The sequence below is a fragment of the Perca flavescens genome, chromosome 7, assembly GCF_004354835.1.
Source record: "Perca flavescens isolate YP-PL-M2 chromosome 7, PFLA_1.0, whole genome shotgun sequence".
In the NCBI taxonomy this organism is placed as follows: Eukaryota; Metazoa; Chordata; class Actinopteri; order Perciformes; family Percidae; genus Perca; species Perca flavescens.
Window position 1 is genome coordinate 14,532,385 of NC_041337.1, and position 23,004 is coordinate 14,555,388.

The 23,004-nt window shown below is 42.6% G+C and overlaps 1 protein-coding gene across 8 annotated transcripts in view; it reads right to left on the reverse strand.

Annotated features, from left to right (window-relative positions):
- tmcc1a (transmembrane and coiled-coil domain family 1a) overlaps positions 1-23,004 on the reverse strand; it is a 53,510-nt gene that overhangs the window by 25,135 nt on the left and 5,371 nt on the right. For 3 of the 8 annotated variants that reach the window (XM_028582893.1, XM_028582895.1, XM_028582896.1), the window contains 2 exons: positions 16,209-16,254; positions 14,370-15,287 (listed from right to left, as the gene is read on the reverse strand). In XM_028582893.1, coding sequence (XP_028438694.1) covers positions 14,370-15,047 — 678 coding nt within the window. In that variant the 5' untranslated portion in view covers positions 15,048-15,287; positions 16,209-16,254. Of the gene's footprint in view, positions 1-14,369; positions 15,288-16,204; positions 16,255-19,325; positions 19,437-23,004 lie in introns of all 8 variants that reach the window. The other 5 variants (XM_028582898.1, XM_028582897.1, XM_028582901.1 and 2 more) reach the window with 5 other exon arrangements.

Consider the following 23,004-nt stretch of genomic DNA (forward strand, 5'->3'; position numbering starts at 1 on the left):
ATCGGCATTCCAATTTACCCCCAGTAGAGCTAGACCAATTAATAGGTGTGCCTTTATGTACGCTAATATCAGCTTATTGTAGATATAACCATGTTGGTGTATATATTAGCCAATAAGTAGTTTGGGTAATTAGATGTTTTGATGTCCCGCTAACTACACTTTGTGGTCAGTTATTCAATTAAAAAAATTAATGGATCCTTCATTTGTTTGTTATTTACAGTACTTTTGTAAAAAAAAAAAAAAAAATATTGGTTGGGTTATAACCTTGAGTGTTATCTTTTTGTTTGTATACTGTATGTATGAGTATGAATGTGCAGGTGATGGTGTAATATGTGTAAGAGACAGTGTGGGTATATCGGGCAAGAGAAAGTGTGTATGTACAGCAAAGCAGTGTGTGTACATGAAGGGAAACAGAGTGGGTACGTGGGCAGAAACAATGTTTGTCCATCGTGGTGGTTGGTATTTGTTGGAGCTGCTTGTTTATACTCTGCCCATCCTGGTTATGCAACATGGAAACAGAAAGGGCACTGGCCCAAAATATGTGACTTTGTCTGGCTGGATGCTGTACAATACCCAGAGTACCATGAGGCTGTATGCAGGCCCAAACAAACTACCAGCCTATTCTTAAGCAGGAAGATGAAGAATCTAGAACAAACAGTCCCAGCCTTTTGGCCCCAAAAGATTATTTGGTCTGGCTATTTTCTTGTTCCCTCCACTCAAACCCCATGCCACTCATTGTGGCCCCAAGTTGACCTCGCTACCCTCTTTGAAACAGACTTATTGGATAGTCTGGGCAAGTTTGGGAAGTTTTAGCAAAACTTCACTATGTGAAATAGGCCACTAGGAAGCAGTAGATTTCATAACCTGAGGACAGATAATGAGGATTGGCATTTTGCTAATAGGAAGTTCTCATCAGCGCTTGACAGCTTTTACCTAATGAAAATCTTAGAGGGCATTCTCTCATTGCCCATTCAGATTATCTAACAATGTAATGAACTGTCTCATTTACTGAAGCTAACTTCCAAAATGGAGCTCACAATCATCAGTCAAGATCAGAGTTGAAACTGGATCAAACTCTGCTCTACTTTGTGTGAAAGCTACGTGCCTTCCCTATTCACCTCCATGTCTGGTGCATCATATCGTCCACCATAGTGAACACAGACGGTAAACAGATCTACATCCAATTATATTAAAATGTAACAGTCCATAAGATTATACAAGGCTTGTACAGTCTTGTACAATGCTTGGTCAATAACTATTCCAGGGATGAGTGTAGATTATCATACCATTACAGAACAAAAACACAAAATGTAACAATAAATGAATATCACAACTAACTACAGCCAACTTAAATATTACAACCAACTACAGCCTTAATCCACGAGGGGGAGCTAGAGTACAAAATATGCTACACGTGTCATCTGCTGTATGGACAATTGACTCAGTCAGTCTTTAACTGCACATTTCCTGACAGGTTTCCTGTCAATAACCCTTCTTCTTTTATTGCATTCTTTTTTTTTTTATCATTCCTCCTACTGACAAATATGCAGCCCTGTATGCAACATAATTCCGACATGATGTGGCAGTCACATTAAGGCACACAGTTACTGAGAACAGGGAGGATATGTCAAGGAGATGAACAGAAGACATGACAAGAGTGAGGGCGGAAAATGGTGTAGCCCTTGTGGTGTATATATTATTTCAAGACAGATCATGAGAAAAGATTAGAAAAAGTCATAAAAGATGAGGGTCTGTGTCAGCATGCAGAAAAAGCATATTTGTGATGCTATATCATTTGAGATGGAACATTTTCAACCAACTGCATCATTTGCTTCAACAAAAACAAACCTACCGCCAATGTTGTTTCAGGGATTTAGAAGTAATTTTCCGTTCTGATGCAAACAGTAAAAAATTGAAAGATTCCTAGGATTCCTACTGGCTGACACACATGAGAATGAGAGAATTGGTTCTGGCTTTAGTGGACTCAAAATATGACAATATTTCACTCGAGGCTGTGATCAGATTTGAATTGTGTGTGTGTCTGCATGTGTGTTTTAAGTGGGTCAGTGGAGCAGAGCTGAGCTCAGCGATCTATAGCCTCATCTATAATTCATCAGAATTACACAAATGATAAAGGCTAGACTGAGCAGGGAGTGGCAGGGATGCAGAGTGTGCCCTCTCTGAGTCTGTCTTCCTGTATTTTCTGCTCTCCCTCTCTCAGAATGAGCAATTTCCCTTTGAAAACAATCTGCTGACCTCTGATTAAAGAGAAGAAAACCAAACACACCAATCATTTTCTGTTAATAAAAGGTGCACAGCAGTGTATTCTAAAACTGTTGCCTTAGTTAAAGAAAACACTGTAGACCATAGAAATTAAACCAGCCAGAGGACTGTGTTTAAGGAACACACATGTGGGTCAAGAGTGACCAGAACATCCTCAGTGACTGAGTATGACCAAGTATGTGGCAATCCTGCAACGGCTGAGAAAACAGCATAGATGCACGTGCATGCCCACACTAATGTCCTCTTTCACACACAAACCAACCAAAAGAGGAAAGACCAGCTGCAGGCCAAAAATAAATACACAAAAGATACCCATGGTGAGTCACTGCTAACATGTACACATAAGTGCATATATTCCCGGTATACCAACAGCTGCACCTCCAGTCATCTGTCCGTCAAACTCCTGAAGTTCGCAGACAACACCACCCTCTTTGCACTCATCCCTTGTGGGGATGAGTACACCTACAGGTGGGAGATTTACCACCTGGTGACCTGGTGCAGTCAGAACAACTTGGAGCTAAACGCTCTGAAGACCGTGGAGAAGGTTGTGGATTTCTAGAAGCTGCTCTGTACGCCCCCACCCCCCTGGGTGACTCCCCAGTCAGCACTGTGGAGTGCTTTCGCTTCCTGGGCTCCACCATCTCCCAGGATCTCAAAAAAGCCCAGCACAGGATGTACTTCCTGCGACAACTGAAGAAATTCCAACTGCCAAAGACAATGATGGTGCACATCTCCTCTGCCATCACTGAGTCCATCCTCACCTTCTCCATAACCATCTGGTACGCTGCTGACACCGCCAAGGACAAGGGCAGACTGCAGCCTATCATACGCTCTGCTGAGAAGGTGATTGGCTGCAATCTGCCATCCCTCCAGGACCTGTAGGCCTCCAGGACCCTGAGGCAGGCGGGAAAGATTGTGGCCGATTCCTCCAACCCCAGACAAACCTTTTGAACCTCTCCTCTCTGGCAGGAGGTTGAGGTCCATCAGGACCCACCCCCCCACCCACAGACACTACACATTACATTAACACACATCCTGGACTATTATCCCTGACCATTGCACACACATTATAGATACTGTGAACTTTTGCACACCCCGATCAATATTTGTGTACACCCTGCACAAACTGTACTGTTAAAGTATAAAATTGTCAGTTATTTCCTGAAAAAAAACTTGTGAAGGGGTGTAATGTTAGTATATATATATATATATATATATATATATTACATTTAAATGCCCTTGTAAAGTGAACTTGACCAGCACTAGTTTATCTGTCTAATAGCAGCAGAGAATTGGAGCTGACTCCTTCCTCATTCAGACCCAGATTAGAAACCTATAAAACTGGCTAAGAAGAGACTTCAAACTCACAGCTTTTTCCTCCCCCTCTACCTTTCCCCATGACTCCATCCACCCTACCAATCAACACCCCCCTACACACACACACACACACACACACACACACACACACACACACACACACACACACACACACACACACACACACACACACACACACACACACACACACACACACACACACACACACACACACACACACACACACACACACACACACACACACACACACACACACACACACACACCTTTCAAACATTCCTCCACCCCATCCCTCTTTTGAGCCCTTCTCTGGTCCTTCCTTTCACATCATCACACCCACCTTGATGGTTTCATGCACAAATTTGCATGTTATGCATCATCATGTTAGTGTGAGTGTGTAAGTAGTACACATTAAGGCATGGATACCCGACCCGAGGCCGACGGGTCCCGACGCTACCCGACGGGCCGGGCCGGGTTCGGACAGATATTTAGAAATTATGGTCGGGGTCGGGTCGGGCTCTGTCACATCAGCGCGATAAGGCAACAGCTTATTAACGTGCGCTTGTTGCCCCGTGTGCGATTGATGCGCTCATCTGTTGACATTTCCGAATGCCTTCCTACAGCTGCTTAATAAAAGCGAGCTTTCTACAAAAAACAAACGTAGCCTACGGGCCCTATCTTGCGAAAAGAGGAGGCGTGTTCCGGCGCAAACGTTATTGGTGCTATTTTGCAGTTTCAGAAAACAATTCCGCCACTGACCAGGAAAAACCTGGTCTAAAGTTAGTGGCGCTAGTCTAAAGTCAGTAGCGCGTTATTCAGAGGCTATTTTAGGGGCGCATGCTTGGCCATAATGTAGCGTGGCCACAACGCGCACACACTTCTCTCATCTAAACGGACACAGCAGTTACCATTTTTGCAAACCATACATAATTACAAAGGAAAATATTACTGAAAATGCGCTTCAGGTGTTTGGATTGATCAGGAGGAACTTTACAGTACAGTCCTCAAAAAGTCGCAGCATTCTTTGTGGCTTGTTGTGTTTTACACAACATTTCCATGAATCAATGGATGTGTTGATGACATAAATGAGGAAATATCAGAGGACTTAAGGAGACGTGATGTTGAACTACGGTGGGATTGGACACTCCGGCGGAATCTGGTCCGGGAGTAATGCGCGATGCGCTCCTGATGGAGCGGGTGGACGGAGATGGAGTGGGGGGAGGAGGAAGGGGCACAACAGGAGCAGGTGGTGCCCACGCTCCATGGCCCACGCTCCATGGCTGCAGCAATCCTCTCCAGACTTGAGGAGATGCGCCCGAGAGGCTGCAGCGACACTGCCACCCGGTCAAGACGGGCATTTATTACTTTGCCGCATCCCAGACAGCTCCCGCTGGCGTGCGCCAGGCAAATCCGCCGTCATAATAGCAATCCGCCATGGAACAAGCCCGCCTGCTCTTAAAGGGAATGTGAGATGACGCTCTGATTGGTTATTTTCATGTTACGCCCAAACCACACTTAGCTACTTCAGACCAACCCATTTTAGATTTGATCCACCCACAAAGATACTTGCGTTTTGCGTTTCATACTTGCGTTTCAGATCGTTAAAATAGGGCCCTACATGTGTCATTAGTATGAGGAAAAAAAATTTGATTTTAACTGTGTCGGGCTCGGGCCGGGTTCGGTCAAGGCTCTGTCGGACACGGCCCGGCCTCGGACAGAAAAATTAGGCCCGATCCGGACTCTAGTACACATATTCCCACTGTTGCGAATGCCAATAGCAACCAGCACCGGATAAGGGCGTTGCCCTATAAGCATTATCACATATGAATATTCAACAGCCTAATTAAAACAGGCTGGGGCTTTGCTTCAAAGGGAGCACAAACTGTTGGGTGGGGAGTTTAACCACACACAAAGACACATGCACGTGATGCACCCACATGCACGGCTGCAAACACAATATAAGCATCATATTCAAGGCTACTGGTACGCTCTAGATTTTACATGGTACAACAAAACATTCACATTGCTTGTATTTACTTTGTTTTGTTTATTCTCTGTGAAGTGGAAGACAGGAGGTCCATTGAGGTATTTTAACTATCAAGCACACACTTTTCTTTACTGACACTGCCACACAATTCACTACTCTCTTTGTACATCATTCATACAACTTCATTCAAATACGCATCAGAACAGGAACAGGAACAGGAAACGGGCGTTTCTTTAGCATTGAGATCTAAGTGATAGGGTGTCATTGCAACATGTCTCCTCCTGTGTAGCTCTGGCATGTGAAATACTTGACAAAAGAGAAAGCTTAATTACAGGGTTTAGAACAAACAGTGATTAAGACAAAGTCAGCGCATTTGGAAAACTGCACAGCAGTCTAATTTTAGAACACACCCTTTCCCCGCTCTTAGTTTGCTATTCCACCACACAGGCTGATGAGGTGGCTGTGAGATCAGAGGGTGAACCTGTGAGCATTCAGCTGGGTAAAGCCGCTTGAACATTACCCTGTTACCATGGAGATGGGCAACCGGCTCCACTGTCTAAGAACTGGACACAGATGAGAGGGAGAGAGATGAAGAAAAAGTGAGAGCTAAAAAAACACAGACTCTACATGAAGAAGGACCAACAGTGAGGAGGTAAAGGGTGACGAGAAAGAAAGAGTGAAGGAAGAAAAGAAAAAAGGTGAAGCACGGCAATACAAAGCAGTGTAGCAGATTGAGATCCTTATTCAGTGAGGAAAACCTCCTGTTTGATTACAGATCCTTGACAAAGCCACATGTGTTCCTCTCACAAATGCACAAATATGTACAGACAGATGACAAATTGAAGGAAAAACTTTAAATAAATGCACGTGATGAGTATAAAAACGCTGTGAATCATATGCTCTGGTCTTCGTTGTCACCAGATGGCAATCCAGTTCAAGGTTCAAGTTCAAGGATCATTTGTTGTCATTGTACAACACACGTTTGCACAATGACATGCAGCTGTAGTCCCTTTATGCTAAGAAATAAAATAAAAACAGTAGTGCATTCCTGTAGTGCATTTTTTGAAAGTGTTTCCCTTATTTGAATCAAAGGTCTAAGGACTGAGGGTGTCGTATACTGTACAGATTGTAACGCCACTTGAGGCAAATTTGTGATTTGTGATATTGGGCTATATTAAATAAAATTGACTTAACATGACCAGGTAAAAGTTACTAATCCTGAGAGAAACGTGGTTAAATGTTCGGTTGTTAAAATGGAGATCCTGAGACATGACAATGAGATTGCTGGTAGGGGTGTAAGAAAACATATATACACTTGAGTATCGTGATATTTTATTTTACAATACGTTCAAAAATATTCATGTAAGACAGTGGTTCACGTTTATGTTGTGTTTAAACCCCCCCACCGCTAGATGGCTATGCTGAGACGCACCACTAGTGTCCATGCCTAACAGTGCCTGACTTTTCGCTAGATTTTCTGTGTACTGAATTGTTTACCTAAAGTAAACTTCTTTGACTTTTATGAACATCATGTCTTTTTTTAAATATTAGTTTTTCTAAAATTATACTTAAAAAAAATCCCAATATATCGCCTTACGCATAGTATCGGAATATATTGCAATATATTGAATCGTGACCCATGTACCGTGATTCGTATTGTATTGTCAGATTCTTGCCAATACACAGCCCTATTACTGGCACAACCCCACTCCACAATATACACTGACCGATGGAACATCGTAAGCACTACTTAACAATAAAGTGTAGAAGCCTTTAGACAGCGCTCTCCACCACCACCATTAAAACAGCAAATGAGGTGGTTATCTTTCAGAAGAATGGTGTTTGATCTCTCCTGTAGAGTTTGAAGACTTGTTGAATCTATGCTACGCTTTTTTTTTTAAAGATTATTTTTATGGGCATTTTCGGCCTTTATTTTTGACAGGACAGCTAAAGACGTGAAAGGGGAGAGAGGGGGAAAATGACATGCAGCAAAGGGCCGCAGGTCGGAGTCGATCCCAGGCCCGCTGCGTCGAGGAGTAAACCTCGATATACGGGCACCCGATTACCAACAAAGCTATCTGGGCACCCAACACCTTACTAAATTTGACACCCATCTGAATATGAACAATGTACACAAACACACACAAACAAATAATGTATTTTAGGAGAAAGCAAAGAACAGCTTTGTTGAAACACAAACCATTGTGTTTAATTCAGTAGATAATGGTGTTTGTTCTTCTGATCAATGACTCTTTTTGTCTCTGTTTGTTTGTCTAACACGAGGGATAGAAGACTAGTGAGAAAAGACAGGGAGGGAAAATGACAAAAGGGTCAATAAGACGGCAAGGACAGGAGGGAGGGAAAGATTACACAGCGGAGAAGGGAGATTAACACATTTGCAAAGGACATTTTTTTAGTCCTCCGAAACTCCGTACAAAACCACAAGCCACAGATCTGCAAAACCCATTAGTGGCTTTATATTACTTCCTTATCTGACTGGAACACAGTAATAAGGCCTCATAATTAATGTCAACAACTCTGAACCACAGAGGGTCATGATGGTGCACTGACAACAGCAACTCAAACACACGCACAGTGCCTGCTTCGGGCTGGTAGTTGGCAAACACAGATGGAGTGACATCACCTCCAGTGTGGACTAAGAGCACATGCTTCATCATCCCCATGGCTGTAGCCCTCTCTCTGCTGAAAAGACAATCGAAACTCAGTTGTTTGATTATGCACAGGTTTGACTGTGTTTACTGTGACTAGAGGGAATGTGCTTTGGCAGTGCTTTGATAGGTCTTGATAGGTTGGTTATATATGAGTGAATGTAGTTTGCATTGCCAGACCTATCTCCACAGCGCTGTGTCAGCGCTGGAGTATGGTCTGGCTACAGCGCCTATCTATTCGGGGTTAGGGGAAAAACATTCTGGCTTGTTTGTATTCCTTTAAATGATTCACAACTGCCTGGGCGGCGCGCCACCCCGACAGCGGAGAAAGCGCGAGGAAAGGGACATCCGAGGGCGTGAGAGATGTGACGGATGTCAGGCTATATCCCAGCAATGTACATGTACACAATGTTGAGCTAGAATAAAAGTAAATGTGACATAGCAATACCCTGTGTTTGTCTTTTGCAGCTTTTCAAAAAACTCAATGTCACCAACATAGTGTCAGGACGAGCAGTGGTGTCCTGCTGGAAAAGGGCACAAATGCTTTTATCAACACACAGCCAGTAGCCTGGGGAGGTGAGAGATGATGAGAGCAATGATGAGGATGTTAAACTAGCAGGGACGGAACAAGCCTCAGGGGACCAGGTGATGTTCGGCGCCTCCCACTGACGCTTCTCCTTACTGCTCTGACAGTACAAAACAAATCCCTCATACAAAACATGGCTTAAAAAAAGTATGGAAATTGTAAGAAAAGGGAAAAAAAATCCTTTGTATTAAGGCAAAAAAAAGAAAAAAAACTAATGTAGAGTTTGAGGCCTTGTTAATGCAATTTATTTATTTTATCCATCATACAATTTCTTCAACAAACCTACATGCATTTTCTTTCTTTCATTTATTTCATTTTTCATTCATTAACCCATATTATAATTAATTTCTCCAAATCTATTATTATATTATATTATTTTTTCAATCCAAATGCCAGCAAAAACATAATCAAGTTGACTACAGATTAATTCAATTAATTGTGTTACCTTACAATGTACCGTACAATTTGTATTGGTTCTTTTTAATAAAGTGAGCTAATATGAACATAATATATTTGCCTCTATTAGATTTAACCTAAGTACTCACAAATTCCCAGACCCTCTCCCCTGTGATTCAGTATTTTTCCACTACACATTATGTACAAACTATCTTGTTTCCAAGTTTTGTTTTTTTATTTTTCTCTTTGTCAATCAATCAGTTGATTTAAAGAATTATCATCTTAACTGGATGTTGCTCCAATAAATTGTTTAAATATGAGGCCTTTTGTTTTGAGATGGTTGAGAATTACTGCAGGAGAACATGGGATGTTGTTTTTGACATGGAAACCAAAATATGGCGATAGACAAAGGAAGACAAAGGATGAGCAGGAAGACAGGTGGAAATGTGGCCTGGGGGAAAGACGCAGGGTCATATTGGCCCTGGAGAAGGTTATGTTCTTCAAAGACAACACAGCTTTGGTCTCTCTCAGACGCAAACATTCTATGGTGTGAGAGCCTCAAGGCTTGGCTTCGGTTTCATTTCAACTCACTAGCTCATATCCCATTACAGCCTACTCCCTGGTTCTATACCATCTCGTCTTCCATCCGGACACTAGACATATTGCACCTGTTTTTACTCCTGTTTTATTTCTCCATCCCTCCCAGAAGAGAGGAAAGACCAGACAAGATCAGTCTGGAATCAGGCCTTCCAGTCTGAAAGTGAGACTGTGCGTGTCTGTCTACCCATGTGTGCATTTGTGCATGTGCATGTTGATGCTTCCAGGCATATGGACCCCCAGCAGCACCATTAGACAGAACTGAAGATGAACAGGGAGGGTGTAGTCAGTCAATCAATTAATCAGCAGCTAATTGTAATTAATCCCACAGGCTGAGTGCCAGCTGTAGAACAGCGGGCTCTTACCAGAGTAATGCTGAGTTTTAATACAGTCCCTCTACTCTCTTTAACAACACTACCAAAAGATAGATATATCAAACTCATGGACAGTTGTAGAGCACAGAAAAGGTTATTGCAAATTAGTCATAAATATGCTGCAATCTGCAATAACCAAATGTTATATTTATTACCAATAATTAATTACATCCCCTGGTGACGGCTCCAGCGAACCTTCTACAGGTTTTCTGCAGGTTTTACCAAGTCAAATTTAAGACCTTTTTAAATCTATTATGAATGAAATGTAAGACCAAGCTAATTGGCTGCAATATAAGTTGCATGTTGGTTTCATTTGTAGTCGTAATACAGAGAATTATATTTGGACAAGCGAAAGAAAAAACTACAACACCACAGAATAAAAACTAAACAATCTAAAGCGCTGCAGGATGATTTCAATGAGCATAAGAGGTTACTCTTTAGAGGTTATTAAAGGAATGCGCCAACTTATTGGGACTTTAGCTTATTCACCGTATCCCACAGAGTTAGATAAGTCCATACATACCCTTCTCATGCGTGTCGTAACACTGTCTGACGCGCTCACCGCTAGCCTAGCTTAGCACAGATCCTGGAGGTAACCGGCTCCATCTAGCCTACTGCTCCCAATAAGTGACAACATAACGGCAACATTTTCCTGTTTACATGTTGTGATTTGTATAGTCACAGCGTGTACAAATAACAAGGTCACATGAGACACAGCCATCAAACTGGGAACTATTCTCAGAAAGGCGAAGCACTGCTACTTTTGCTACTTGGGCGGAGTGATTTGCTCGCAGAACTCCAGGCGAACTCTCTGCTCCTCACCACAGGGCTTCAGGTGCTGCGAGCAAATCACTCCGCCCAAGTAGCAGAAGTAGCAGTGCTTCGCCTTTATATAGTTCCCAGTATGTATACGGTTAGAAGATGGCTGTGTCTCATGTGACCTTGTTATTTATACACGCTGTGACTATACAAATCATGTACATGTAAATAGGAAAATGTTGCCGTTATTTTGTCACTTATTGGGAGCAGTAGGCTAGATGGAGCCGGTTACCTCCAGGATCTGTGCTAAGCTAGGCTAGTGGTCAGTGCGTCAAACAGAGTTACGAGACGCACGGAGATGAGAAGGGTACGTATGGACTTATCTAACTCTGGGGGATACGGTGAATAAGCTCAAGTCCCAATAAGTTGGCGTGTTACTTTAACAAGAGAGATAACCACTCATTTACTGTATGGATCGAACTACGTACAAGTAAATGGGAACTCATTGGAAAATCTGTGTATACCAAAACAAAAAGTTAATTTGCAAGAATTACTCAAAAAAAAAAAATCTTTCTCCCCAGTTGTCAACTGGCTGATATATTAGTGTACATTGTTTCTGCAACTAACAAAAGAGTCAATCTTTACTATTTTGACAGCTGTCCTGAACAAAGCACTGCTCAATCAGCCAAAACAACACAAACTCTTGACACAGTACCAAATAGATGGAAGACAGAAAGATGAAACTACCACACAGGGCTTTGCCAGCAGAAAATATTTACGACAACTGAGCCTTTAGCCATGAATGGAGCTGCATCTTGGAGATAGAAAGACACAGACATGGTTTTAATGACTAAACAGCTTGTGTTTTTTAAGCTTACCTTGGAGTACTGTCTACGAAGACTGAAGCGTTGTACCATCCTGACTGATGGTATTGTACTCACAGCTGGAACCCCTGTCTAATCCTCTCCAATGATATCCCTCCAAAGTACACACTGCCTCACATGGTAGAGTCTACATTCACACACCTATATACATACACACACACACACACACACACACACACACACACACACACACACACTGAAGGTACACACGCTATCCTCCTCTCCAAACATTCATGAGCACACACATTACTAGTCCACACCGCTTTTGTCTACTATGCAAACACAAGTGAGGATAGAGAGAGAGAAATAAAAAGGGAGGGAGAGCGAGCGAGCAAAGATAAAGACAGCTCAGCTGTGTTGCCCTCTACTCATATTCACAGTGATCCCCTGAGCTCTGTCTCTCACAGACACGGTCACTCACACAAGATGCTCACACCACATGGCTATCAATGCCCAAATGATTTCCAGTGTACACACACACGTGCTATTTGGAACACACAGAAAAAAAGAGGTCTTCCAGTCACACATCCTCTTCTAAGACATTCACACGACATGCATCACACACAGCCAGTGCTCAGCTCTCACATAACTAGGACGAGGCAAGGTTGCCTCCTGCTTCCTGTCAGTGAGCCGAAGGGTGGAGTGAAAAGGAGGTGGTGGTAAAAGAGGAGGGGGAGATGGGAGGGGAGGAGGGACCAGCTGACTGCCTATACTAACTATCTCCAGGGACATAGGGAGGGGGAAAGGGAAGGAAAGAGGAAGAAAAGGCAACAGAAGTGCAGGGGGGAAATTGGTGAGAAAAAGAAAAAAAGGAAAAAAGAGAAAGAAAGAAAGAATCATCATTTCCTGACACACACTCACATTTAGACAAGCTATGCCTCCACTAACAGCAGGATGTCACACACCTCCAAAGTCAACCCCACTGTTACTATGGCAACCCAGGCAGGGCGTAGCTCTAGGCAGCTTGCTGCAGGTTTCGGGGTAACCACGGCGACTGCTTGGATGACCTGAATGACATTGCTGTGTTGCCGTGCGGAGACAGGGCTGAGAGATGGGCGAGACAGGTAATCATCTCTGCCAAGAGCGAGCCACAGACCACAGAGAGGCTGATGGTTGTCCATCACAGCAGCAGGACTAAAGGAGCACAGATGTCTGGCTCTCAGCCCTGCCCTGTCATCCCAGGTGAGGTCACTCACATAGGACAGAAGGATACTTAATTTTACAGATGAAGAAAGGGGAAATAAATTTCTTAAATTCAGCTCACAGATTAAAGCCATCGGTTTTGCTTGGATATCAACGCATACAGGTCTAGACTTACTGCCCAGTGCCCACTACTGGAATGATAGACAACCATCACTTAATATGGGACTCACTGATACGGAGTCCTTGGCATGGCTTATTCATTTCACCCAAAGATCAGTCTAGTCTACAACAAACATGAGCTCATAATGACAACACCACCTCTACCTCCACATGAACCAAGCCCAGTGCCGCTCACAGCAGGTTAGCTGATCTGACAGTGACCTCTGGTGGCAGACAGAACAAACTGACATATCATGGTAAGGTGGTGAAAAATCTGAACTTGAGGTAAAAGATTAGATTGTTAAGGGCTGGGAGGTTTTAACAAACCAATCCCCCCCACACACACAAATTGATGCTGATTATTTTTACATCACGAAAGTTGCAGAACATGTAACCCCATTCAATACTTTTAATGATCTTTGGATTATACACACCATGGTCTTACAAAAAAGAATAATGTATTTTAAAACAGACTACATAAGTACTACATAAATAGATGATTATCCAAGCAGAATACTAAAGAAAGGACTTTTAAAGTACATTGATGTATAAAATTGTTGTATTGCAGCTTTTACTGTAAGTCTAAAACAAAACCATTAAAAACTTTTTATTCCTCCTGTTAATTCTGAACATTAAAAAAATGCCTTCCCTTCCAATGGACGTGATGGTTACAAAATACAAAATATATTATATTACAAACAATATAAGTTATTATAAGGCTTCAGCAGTCTGAGTTGGTCAAATCAGGTGAATATTTTCCGAAGCATTTAGTGTCATTTTAGTGCAAAATTCCTCCTTTGTGTTTCAGTGCTGAACTGCGGTGGAGGGATGGTAACAAAAGGCCGGTATGACCAAGATAAATGATTAAAGTAAGGAAAACCTGGCACCTGACAATTGTTTTAAGACAGACTTAAAAAGTTGTGAACCTCTCATAAAAATTGGCTTCACTGTTATGTATTATTTTGTATCTATACATGTGTCTCATTAGTTAGATATCTGATAGACATCAGTAATGGTAGACCTAATCTCTGCATTCACAGCGGATACAGCAGGGAATGTAACATCAGCAGCAAGGTGAACCTTAGCTTTTGATTAACAGTTTACTGACAAACAAGGCCCGACACCAGTGAAAGGGTAAAAGAGACACATCGATCAGCCTGTGCAGTGAAATGATTCGCGGCTGTTGTCACTTACCCTGTCCGTCTCCTCCGTGGAGTGGTACCCTGATGACAGCACCACATCGCCCCCGGTGCATCCAGGTGTAGGGCTGCTGGGTGTGGTTTCAGCGGGGGAAGAGGAGCGTGGACGTCTGATGTGCTGCTGTGGATCGTGGGTATGGCGCCGGTGCGGGGCCTGGGGGCTACCTCTCAGGAGAGGATCGTGGTCTCCGCTCGCAGATCCCGACCCGGATCCTTTACTGCGGCGGCTCTGCAGGCTGGTCCCACGCCTCATCATGCCCACAGCGCCTGAGCCCTGGCCAGCTGCAGAGGGAACCACAGGAGCAGAGAGGTGGTCAGATTCAGGACAGCAGGGCCCCAAGGCATCCTCAGGGGCAGAGGGGGAGGAGCCACCTGCTGACACTACAGAGGAGGAGGAGGAAGACGAAGAGGGGATGTTGGAGCGAGAGAGGCGTTTACGTTGCTGCTGGAACAGCTGTTTCAGTCCCTGGCCAAGAACCCCCATGCTCTCCCTGGCGTTTTGGCTCATCTTACTGAAGGAGGGGTGCTCTGACTGGAATGGGGCCCTCTTCAACCCCGGGCCTTGTGATCCCCCTGCTTCTCTTCGTGCTCCAGGACCTAAAATGGGGCCCACCCCCTCTGACTCCCTTTGCCTGTCATCCCCCTGCTGCATGTGTCCCTGCTGACCTCTCATGAATAGCAGGGAGGAACTGTCCTATTAATCAGTCTGCTAACACTTCCCTCTCTATCTGTAAGACATGCAGAGGGTCATACCAGAAAAATGACTAAAAGGAGAGAAGAAAATAGTAGAGAACAGTGGAAATGGAGATTGGGGCTGTCTGATGGAGGGTTGGATCGGCTCAGTGGCGGTCAGAGGGATGAATCCAAAGGGGGAGCATGCATCTTTGATTCAGGAACAAGTAGCCATGCTGGTCTAGCACAGAGAGAGAGGAGATGGATTATGAGAGGCTGGAATGTTTCCTAGATCCAGTGACATGAAATCACTATTTTTCACTTGTAACTTGTGACCATTTGTATCTTTGAAATTTCATACAAATGGTAGAAAGTGTGAATGCAGAGTAATCCGTCTGCAGGTTGGACAGCATTAGTCCCCAATCAGACGGAGTGCTTTTGCAGGTTGCAAAATGCAAGGCGCACCGCTCTGCCTTTTTTGTTAAAGACGCCCCGATCAGACAGAGTAATGCTTTTGTTATTCTTGCTAGGCAACCACCGAATCACCCGTCCTTGGCCAAACGTTATTTTCCTCTGAAGTTAAATTACGTCAGGCGCTTTTCAGCTTTGAGTTGAAGTTTTTTTCTACTCAAGGGGTGCTCCTGCAAAAACATGAGGTGCATGGAATGGAAAAACGTGAGGCGCTCACCACCGCTAAAGCAGCTTAACAACGCTTCACTCTCATTGAAAACAATGACAAAAAGGCGCCTGGCTGTGAAAACACACTCCGTCTGATTGGGTCCTTACTCTGCATTTATGTACCAAAATGAATATGCAATTGTAATTTAAAAAATAATATAGGACAAATACTGTATCATCAGTTGATGATGGTATCAGACAAGCTGACTCGGTGACAGCTTTGCCAGGCATCTGAATCATTCTACATTCAAACAGGCAAATGTTACATGAGCAAATATAAAGTAATGAAGGAAAACAAGCTGGATCCAGGTTTGCTAGCATGATACAAAGATCACAAAACAAAGTACAAATTATTTCAAAAGTAAGCAGGTACAAGAAATCAGGAGTTAGTATGGAATATGAGGCTGAGAAAGGATGCAGAGAAGAATATAGGGGTGAGAGAGGGAAAGATATAATGGCTCACATCGGGGAAAAACCCACCTACCATCAGCCCAACTGTCAGCCCAGCGTGACTCGCTCTTGTGGATTACCTGGGATGGAGGGAGACCAAAGAAAGAAAAACAAGGGGTCATTTTTAAAATTCAAAACTTCAATCTTCAATTTAATCACCGACCTTAAGATTCACAAACAATCAGGCATATCATTTGCAATCAATAATCATTTTCACTCGGAGCTGCGAACACAATAGGCATACTGAACAGAACATGGGCGATATTGTGTGACACAACTTTGTGTATGTGTTCCTCCACGGGCTCATTTAGTATCCCCAAAGAACGCCTCCGGCAGCGCTGCACACTGCCTAGTTAACAAAACCAGAGTGGATGCCTGATAACATACAAGCTGCCTTCCTCAAGAAGGAACCTTATTGGTGGAACAATGATCACCTCAGAGACCCATAGACACACAGGCAGGCAGCCCGAGCCTCCATGCAGCATCTCTCATTGAGAGAATAAAAACAAGTGAGGCAGGAACAGGAAAGGGTTATAGAGAGTTATATACTCAAACTTTATTCCTTCAGCTGAACTGTCAGGTCATGAAGAATAACACAAAGTTGGACAGACAGGGACAAACACTCAAATAAATGAAGCGGTGACAGGCTTCATTCACATTCACTATGAATACGATCAACTGTTCAGTTTTACACTACTCCCAGAGACAAAAGGAGAACGAGCATGAAGCTACTTGCAGGTAGCATATCGCTTTTCACAATAGCCACAATGTCACAGCCAAGAAAAGGCGTATCATGCGCATAAACCCATTCACACAGCAACTTTTACTTTCTCCACAAGCTGATCTTAAATCTGATCTTGTTTAATCTTTTTCGGTTTATTAAGCAGATTCAGACCAGCAGATACTGATGTGCTTAAAGTGATGGTTCTGAGTAATTTCACCCTAGGGTCCTTTGCACCATGACCTGGAGCCAAACAACCCCCCAGAAGCTTTTTCAGCTGGGTCGAACATTGGACAGGTTAGCGTGATCAGCTGAATAGCTTAGTGCAGGCGCTAATGGATCCACGTTTGTATCTCATAAATGACCCCACTAATAATGCCCGAAATGATACCAAACTTCTACACTAGTACAAATAGGTTATGTACTCATAAAACGATGGATTGGAAAGTTTGTAAGTACACCAGAAGTTTATGTAAATAACACTTGCAGCAGCAGAGACCAGAAGTCAGCAGGCAAGTGTTATTTACATAAACTTCTGGTGTACTTACAAACTTTCCAATCCATCGTTTTATGAGTACATAACCTATTTGTACTAATGTAGAAGTTTGGTATTATTTCGGGCATTATTAGTGGGGTCATTTACGAGATACAAACGTGGATCCATTAGCCCCTGCGCTAAGCTATTCAGCTGATAACGCTAACTCTCCCAATGTTCGACCGAGGTGTAAAAAGCTTCTGGGGGGTTGTTTGGCTCGAGGTCATGGTACAAAGGACCCTAGGGTGAAATTACTCCGAACCATCACTTTAAAGAGGTTATGTGTTAATAATGTTGGTGCCAATCAGTTAAATGTGACTATGGCCTGCCAGAGAGAAAGAGAGCAGGTGATAAACAGGTTCAGTCACCGGCCTATAGCTATTAAGATATTGTGCTGTCAACCTTTTGGCAGTGCCTTTATACTAATAATAACACTGCTTTATTTACTGATTACAGCTGGGCAATATATTTTAATAGTTTAACCAACAACAAAACATTTACAAAAAGTTAATTATAATACACAATTATGTTGCAAATAATGAACTAAATATATCCCTTATTAAAATATATGAAGGACATCTGCTTATAGTAACTGGAAAGAAATTTATGTATGTAGAAAAGTATTTAAAAACTTATTTTACAATGGAGTTTATTGCAATGAAAACATTCTTATTTAACATAACTGAGCATCCGTTTCTTTTGCTAAGTTAATCTTATTTTAACTGACAGTTTTCTTTCTCTTTCTTTCAATCCTATTTTAATTGTTTTGTTGTTGTTGTTTCTTTCCTGCAGGAATAAATACAAACTCAAAGACTTATGCTTGCAGATATCAACAGTATAGTGTTATATGATTACTGCGATATGAACTTGCTGTATGACCACACACCCACACACCCACACGGCCTGAGGTTTAAGTACACATGCACACACAATCCTGTGTAGTATACATGCATACTTGTTTTTGCATGCACCCTCAAAATGATTTTCTGGCCGTCACAGTGAGGTGTAATTGATTATGCTGGAGCACTGTGGGGTTTTCCGAGCTTGTGAGTGGAGGGGTAAACCTAAATTAATCCTGTACTGAAGCTGGAGCCCTGTCCCGACCTCGGTGCCCATCTTTCCCTCTGTGTCTATAAATCCCCTCCTTCATCCCCAGGATGATCCCAAGCTAGATTGAATGTTTTCTTGATTGCCTACGGTTATATATTCAAACTAAATCCTCTTTCAGGAGCCTTTAGAGGACAAAGGTTTACTGTCAGACTTTGTGTACATGTATATTTGTGTATGTGTGAGATGTCTTGCATCTTTGTTTAATTGAAGCAAGGCTTGTCGTTCCACCTTTATGAGGTAATGACGCAAAAGAACACTAGATGGATCTTTGAATGACGACTGTCCTGTTCTCACCCAAATTACTTAATTTCACCAAGATATACTACTCTGACAGTGTGCCAACATGCTACTGAAAAGTTAGTATTATTCTGCATTTGAGAAAAACTAAATTAGAAAAATAATGTAAAAGAGAAAGACATCTTAAGTTCAATATCCTTTTTCCTAACACTGAAATGTTTAACAGTGTTTGCTCCAGATAATGTTAACAAAAATTTGATACTTTGGTGATCCTCTTAAGAACATTCTCCCTCCACCTTCTCCTCGGATCAACCTCCGAAACATGTATGGATGCATTTTGGTTTATTTAAGCCCTGTCCTCCACAGAAACAGACCAGTGATTATCAGTGAATAACAGGTGTCGGTGACAGACGGGATCAGCGAGTCAGCATGTTTCTCAGAAATGTCACAATACTGTCAAAGGTGGATCACAAACGACCACATGGACAATGGCCTCTCTGGAACTTTGTTACCCTCACTCATGCCCTTGTATAAATACACACACATACGTCCTTGTCCTTAGTTCTGCAGCTCATTCCATTCAGCCAAACTGCCACTCGTTCAAGCCTGCTGTCATTGTCTTTCGAGAGATGGTGAAAGCTCAGCACAGCTCTGGCAGACTGAAAGAAAAGAAAGAAAGAAAAAAAAAACAGCTCACACTGACAATTTGTCATTTTACACACTGTGACAAGCATGTGTGAATAACCGTAATATAATGGATCCAAGATTGAGTATTGTGATAAATACTTGATAAATAATCTTGTTTTTAACTGATTTATTTGCTTTATTTAAACAAAGCTCTGGCTAGTGTTTAACAAGAAATAACAATATCACAGCTCCCTGTAAATGTTCACTTTTGCTTTCTGGATAGAAAACAGCTGCAGCTTCATTCATTCAGAAAGGTTATATTAATTAAGCTGTGGAACTTAAGTGTTCTAAAATCACATCCATTATCATTATTGAAACAAAGAAGACCACCAATGTGATTACTTAAAAGGAGATTAAGCCCCCAGAGTTACATTTGTAAGAGATCAGCTCAAATAGCTAAGTGATAAAGCAGACAATGTGCAATCTAGCAGAACCTGAGATAAATGATGTATCATTACAATGCAAAGTGTTAGTCTTTTCATGCAAATTTTGCAATAGTCACAGTACAAATATCTACACAATAACCTGATCACTTACTCTTCTTCACTCTTGTATTTAGTTCTTCTCTTGACATAAAAGCTGTGCCTGACCAGCACAAGTGGGGGTCAATCTGGCCTGTGCTCTTTTGACACCAAAGCAGCCATGTTGTTGTTCATTGCTAAACATACAGTCGGTTAACTCAAAATATATGGCCATAGCCTAAACAAGCCCATCCAGTGTTTCCAGAGGAGTCTGAGAGCTGGCATGGAATAGACCAGTCTTTGTTCCCTCTGAACCAAACACAGGCCCATCGCTGCTCTTTGTGCTGCGCCTCTTTCACTGACAGACACACATCAATAAGAGGGGAATTAGGCCAGCGAGTTCTGGCAGCGATGTTTGTGTGCGAGCGCATGCACAAATATGTGTGTGTTTTTAATCGGGGAAAGCCATAAAAGGAAAGAGAAAGAGAGAGATAGCCGGAATTATATTGTGTGGAAATGTGCATATGTGTGCATACGTATGTGCGTGTTTGTGTGTGTTGTCTTTGACCGATGGAAACTGGACCATATCTCATTCAGCAGCTGCATAATGACAGCATAGGCAGGAAACGGGAACAATCGTTATTGTATTTATGTGCGTGTGTGTGCGGCAGAGAATAGCACAGTTGTGTCAGTTCTGACAGTGCGGGAGATGACTTCAGCATACTGCAAAGAGTGTGATAAGAGACACAACTCTTTGTATCAGACAGGGAGAGTGAATAAGTAACAGATGAGAGATAGAGGTGTACAGAGGGACTGAAAGAATGGATAAAAGGCATCTCATCCACGGCGTGTTACGCCAAGCCGTGTCTGGTTCACCTCGGGCGCTCAGTACAGAGTGTGTGTGAATGAGGAGGTGAATGACAGGTAGTTCCCCGACAGAGGCAGGCACAACGCCCTATTGTGCAAGATGAAACCCTAAGGGAGGGCCTGCTACCAGAGTTGCGCTCAGCTTTCCAGGAACAAGACAAACCAGAAGACACACAATCATTTACTCCTACACATGCAGACATTAAAAACCACAACCACACATCTGTATTTTCTTAATGACATCACAGACTTGCATTCAAAAGAATGGAAAATGTCTGCTTGTACAGCTTCCAAGAAGACTATTATTGGAGACTGATTCATACCTGATATCTGTGTTAAACCTGGATACACTTTTTCAAAATATTTTTAATCTTGAACATGTATGACTGCTAGCTTAAATAAAGCACAATCTTCATGTGTGGATGCAGAGGATACCCAATATTATAAAGGTAATTTTATCTCTTGGGCAATAGGAGCCATTGCCATGTGTAACTACATCCCTCGATCGCAACCCCCACTCATATTGCTGTGAAAACAAATACAAAATGTTCATCACAAAAAAAAAACTACCCATATGCACACATACACACCCACACAAAGGGAACAACAGGTGGTATACTGGGTATAAAGCAAGTCTGAGTAATCTGAATACCTAACTGAGTCTGTGAGGTGGAAAACTGCAAAGAAAAAGCAACAAAAAGACAACTTATTTTAATTTTATCTCCACAGAGGAACTATTACAGTTGTACAGGGCTGTAAGTATTACATGTATCAATGAGGTATAGGTTGTACAGAGGGGTCAGACAACAAATCTAGAAAGCAGCACAGTGAAGTCAAACATAATTGAAGATTGACTGTGAGTCATCAGGCTGCATGTTTAACATGTGGGACGGAGCTATACATATACTGGGGATGCCTTGTTTAAGTCACACCTTTGCATCTGTGCTCAACACCACAGCAAGTGCCCTAATGAATAATTCACCATGTGCATGGAACAGACACTGGTCCATGTTGACTACAACTACAACACTCGGTGCAGAACTCATTTGTCTTAGCTGATGGAGTGGTGGTATTGAGGATCTCATTTTGTTGCTGTTTATTAGTAAGACAGATGTTCTCAATGGGTTTTTTTTAGAGAAATTAGTAGAGTATGTATGTTTAGAGTATATAATGCATTTTAATCCCTGCAAAGTGGCCTTTACTTACACTAAACTGACAGGTGTTTAACAGTGGCCAGGCCAACTTGGCCAACATAGCTCATATTCCACCAGCTCTGGCAAGGCATCATCAACTGTCAACAGGCTGGAAACCACCGACACACCAGCTGAAATCTCATACCAGAGATTGTGTTAAAGGCGCAAAACCATAAGGAATGGGAAAGGGAACGCGTGTCAGCGTCAACACATACTTTGTGCGACTGAAGAGAGAAACCTGCCAGGCTCACAGGTCAAAGGGCATCTGGCTCCTTGTGGTGCCAGCAGGTGAGAACAACTGTACCCAGTCAGATATAAATCATTCACATCGTCACATATTTAAATAACTCTTCAGCCGGATCTCTGAGCCCAGGTAACCAGACACCTCTACAGCCCAATAGGGGGGATTTGTGGGGATCAGCACATCCAAGCTCTGGTCTTGAAGCTCTTAGGGTTCATTCAGACTAAATGAGGCGGTCCAGCTATTCGCCGCAGGGTTGTGCAGCAGTGGGAGTGTCATTAAATGGCCAATTTGTGTGTTGTCCTGTTGTGTTCTTTAACCCCCCCAGTGTAGCACAAGTAGACTGTATATTTCAAAATTATTGTTATCCATCAGATCGTTTATAAATCTCAACATTTCTGACTGCACTTGAAGGCAGCTTCATTTAAAAAAAAAAAAAAAAAAAAAAGAGACAAGCGACTGTGCATTGTGCTGGACTTTGCTGCAGGAAACAGTCAGCTGTTACACAAACTCCTGGGCAGTTAAGTGCCTGTGTTTCGTTTTTTACCCTCATACTGTTTTAAAATAGAGAGATAGATAGAGGCTACCGTACAGGACTCTCACACTGCCTCAAAATGGACTGATCGCCGGTTACTAGACAAATCAGGTGGGTATCTTCCAAACTTCAAACATTTTCTACGTGAACCTATCCTTTAATACTACAATATTTTTAAAGTGAAAACGCTTGTGATGCGGTGTGACCCCTGATTCTTTTCTGCCTCCGTCTTAAAACAGGAAG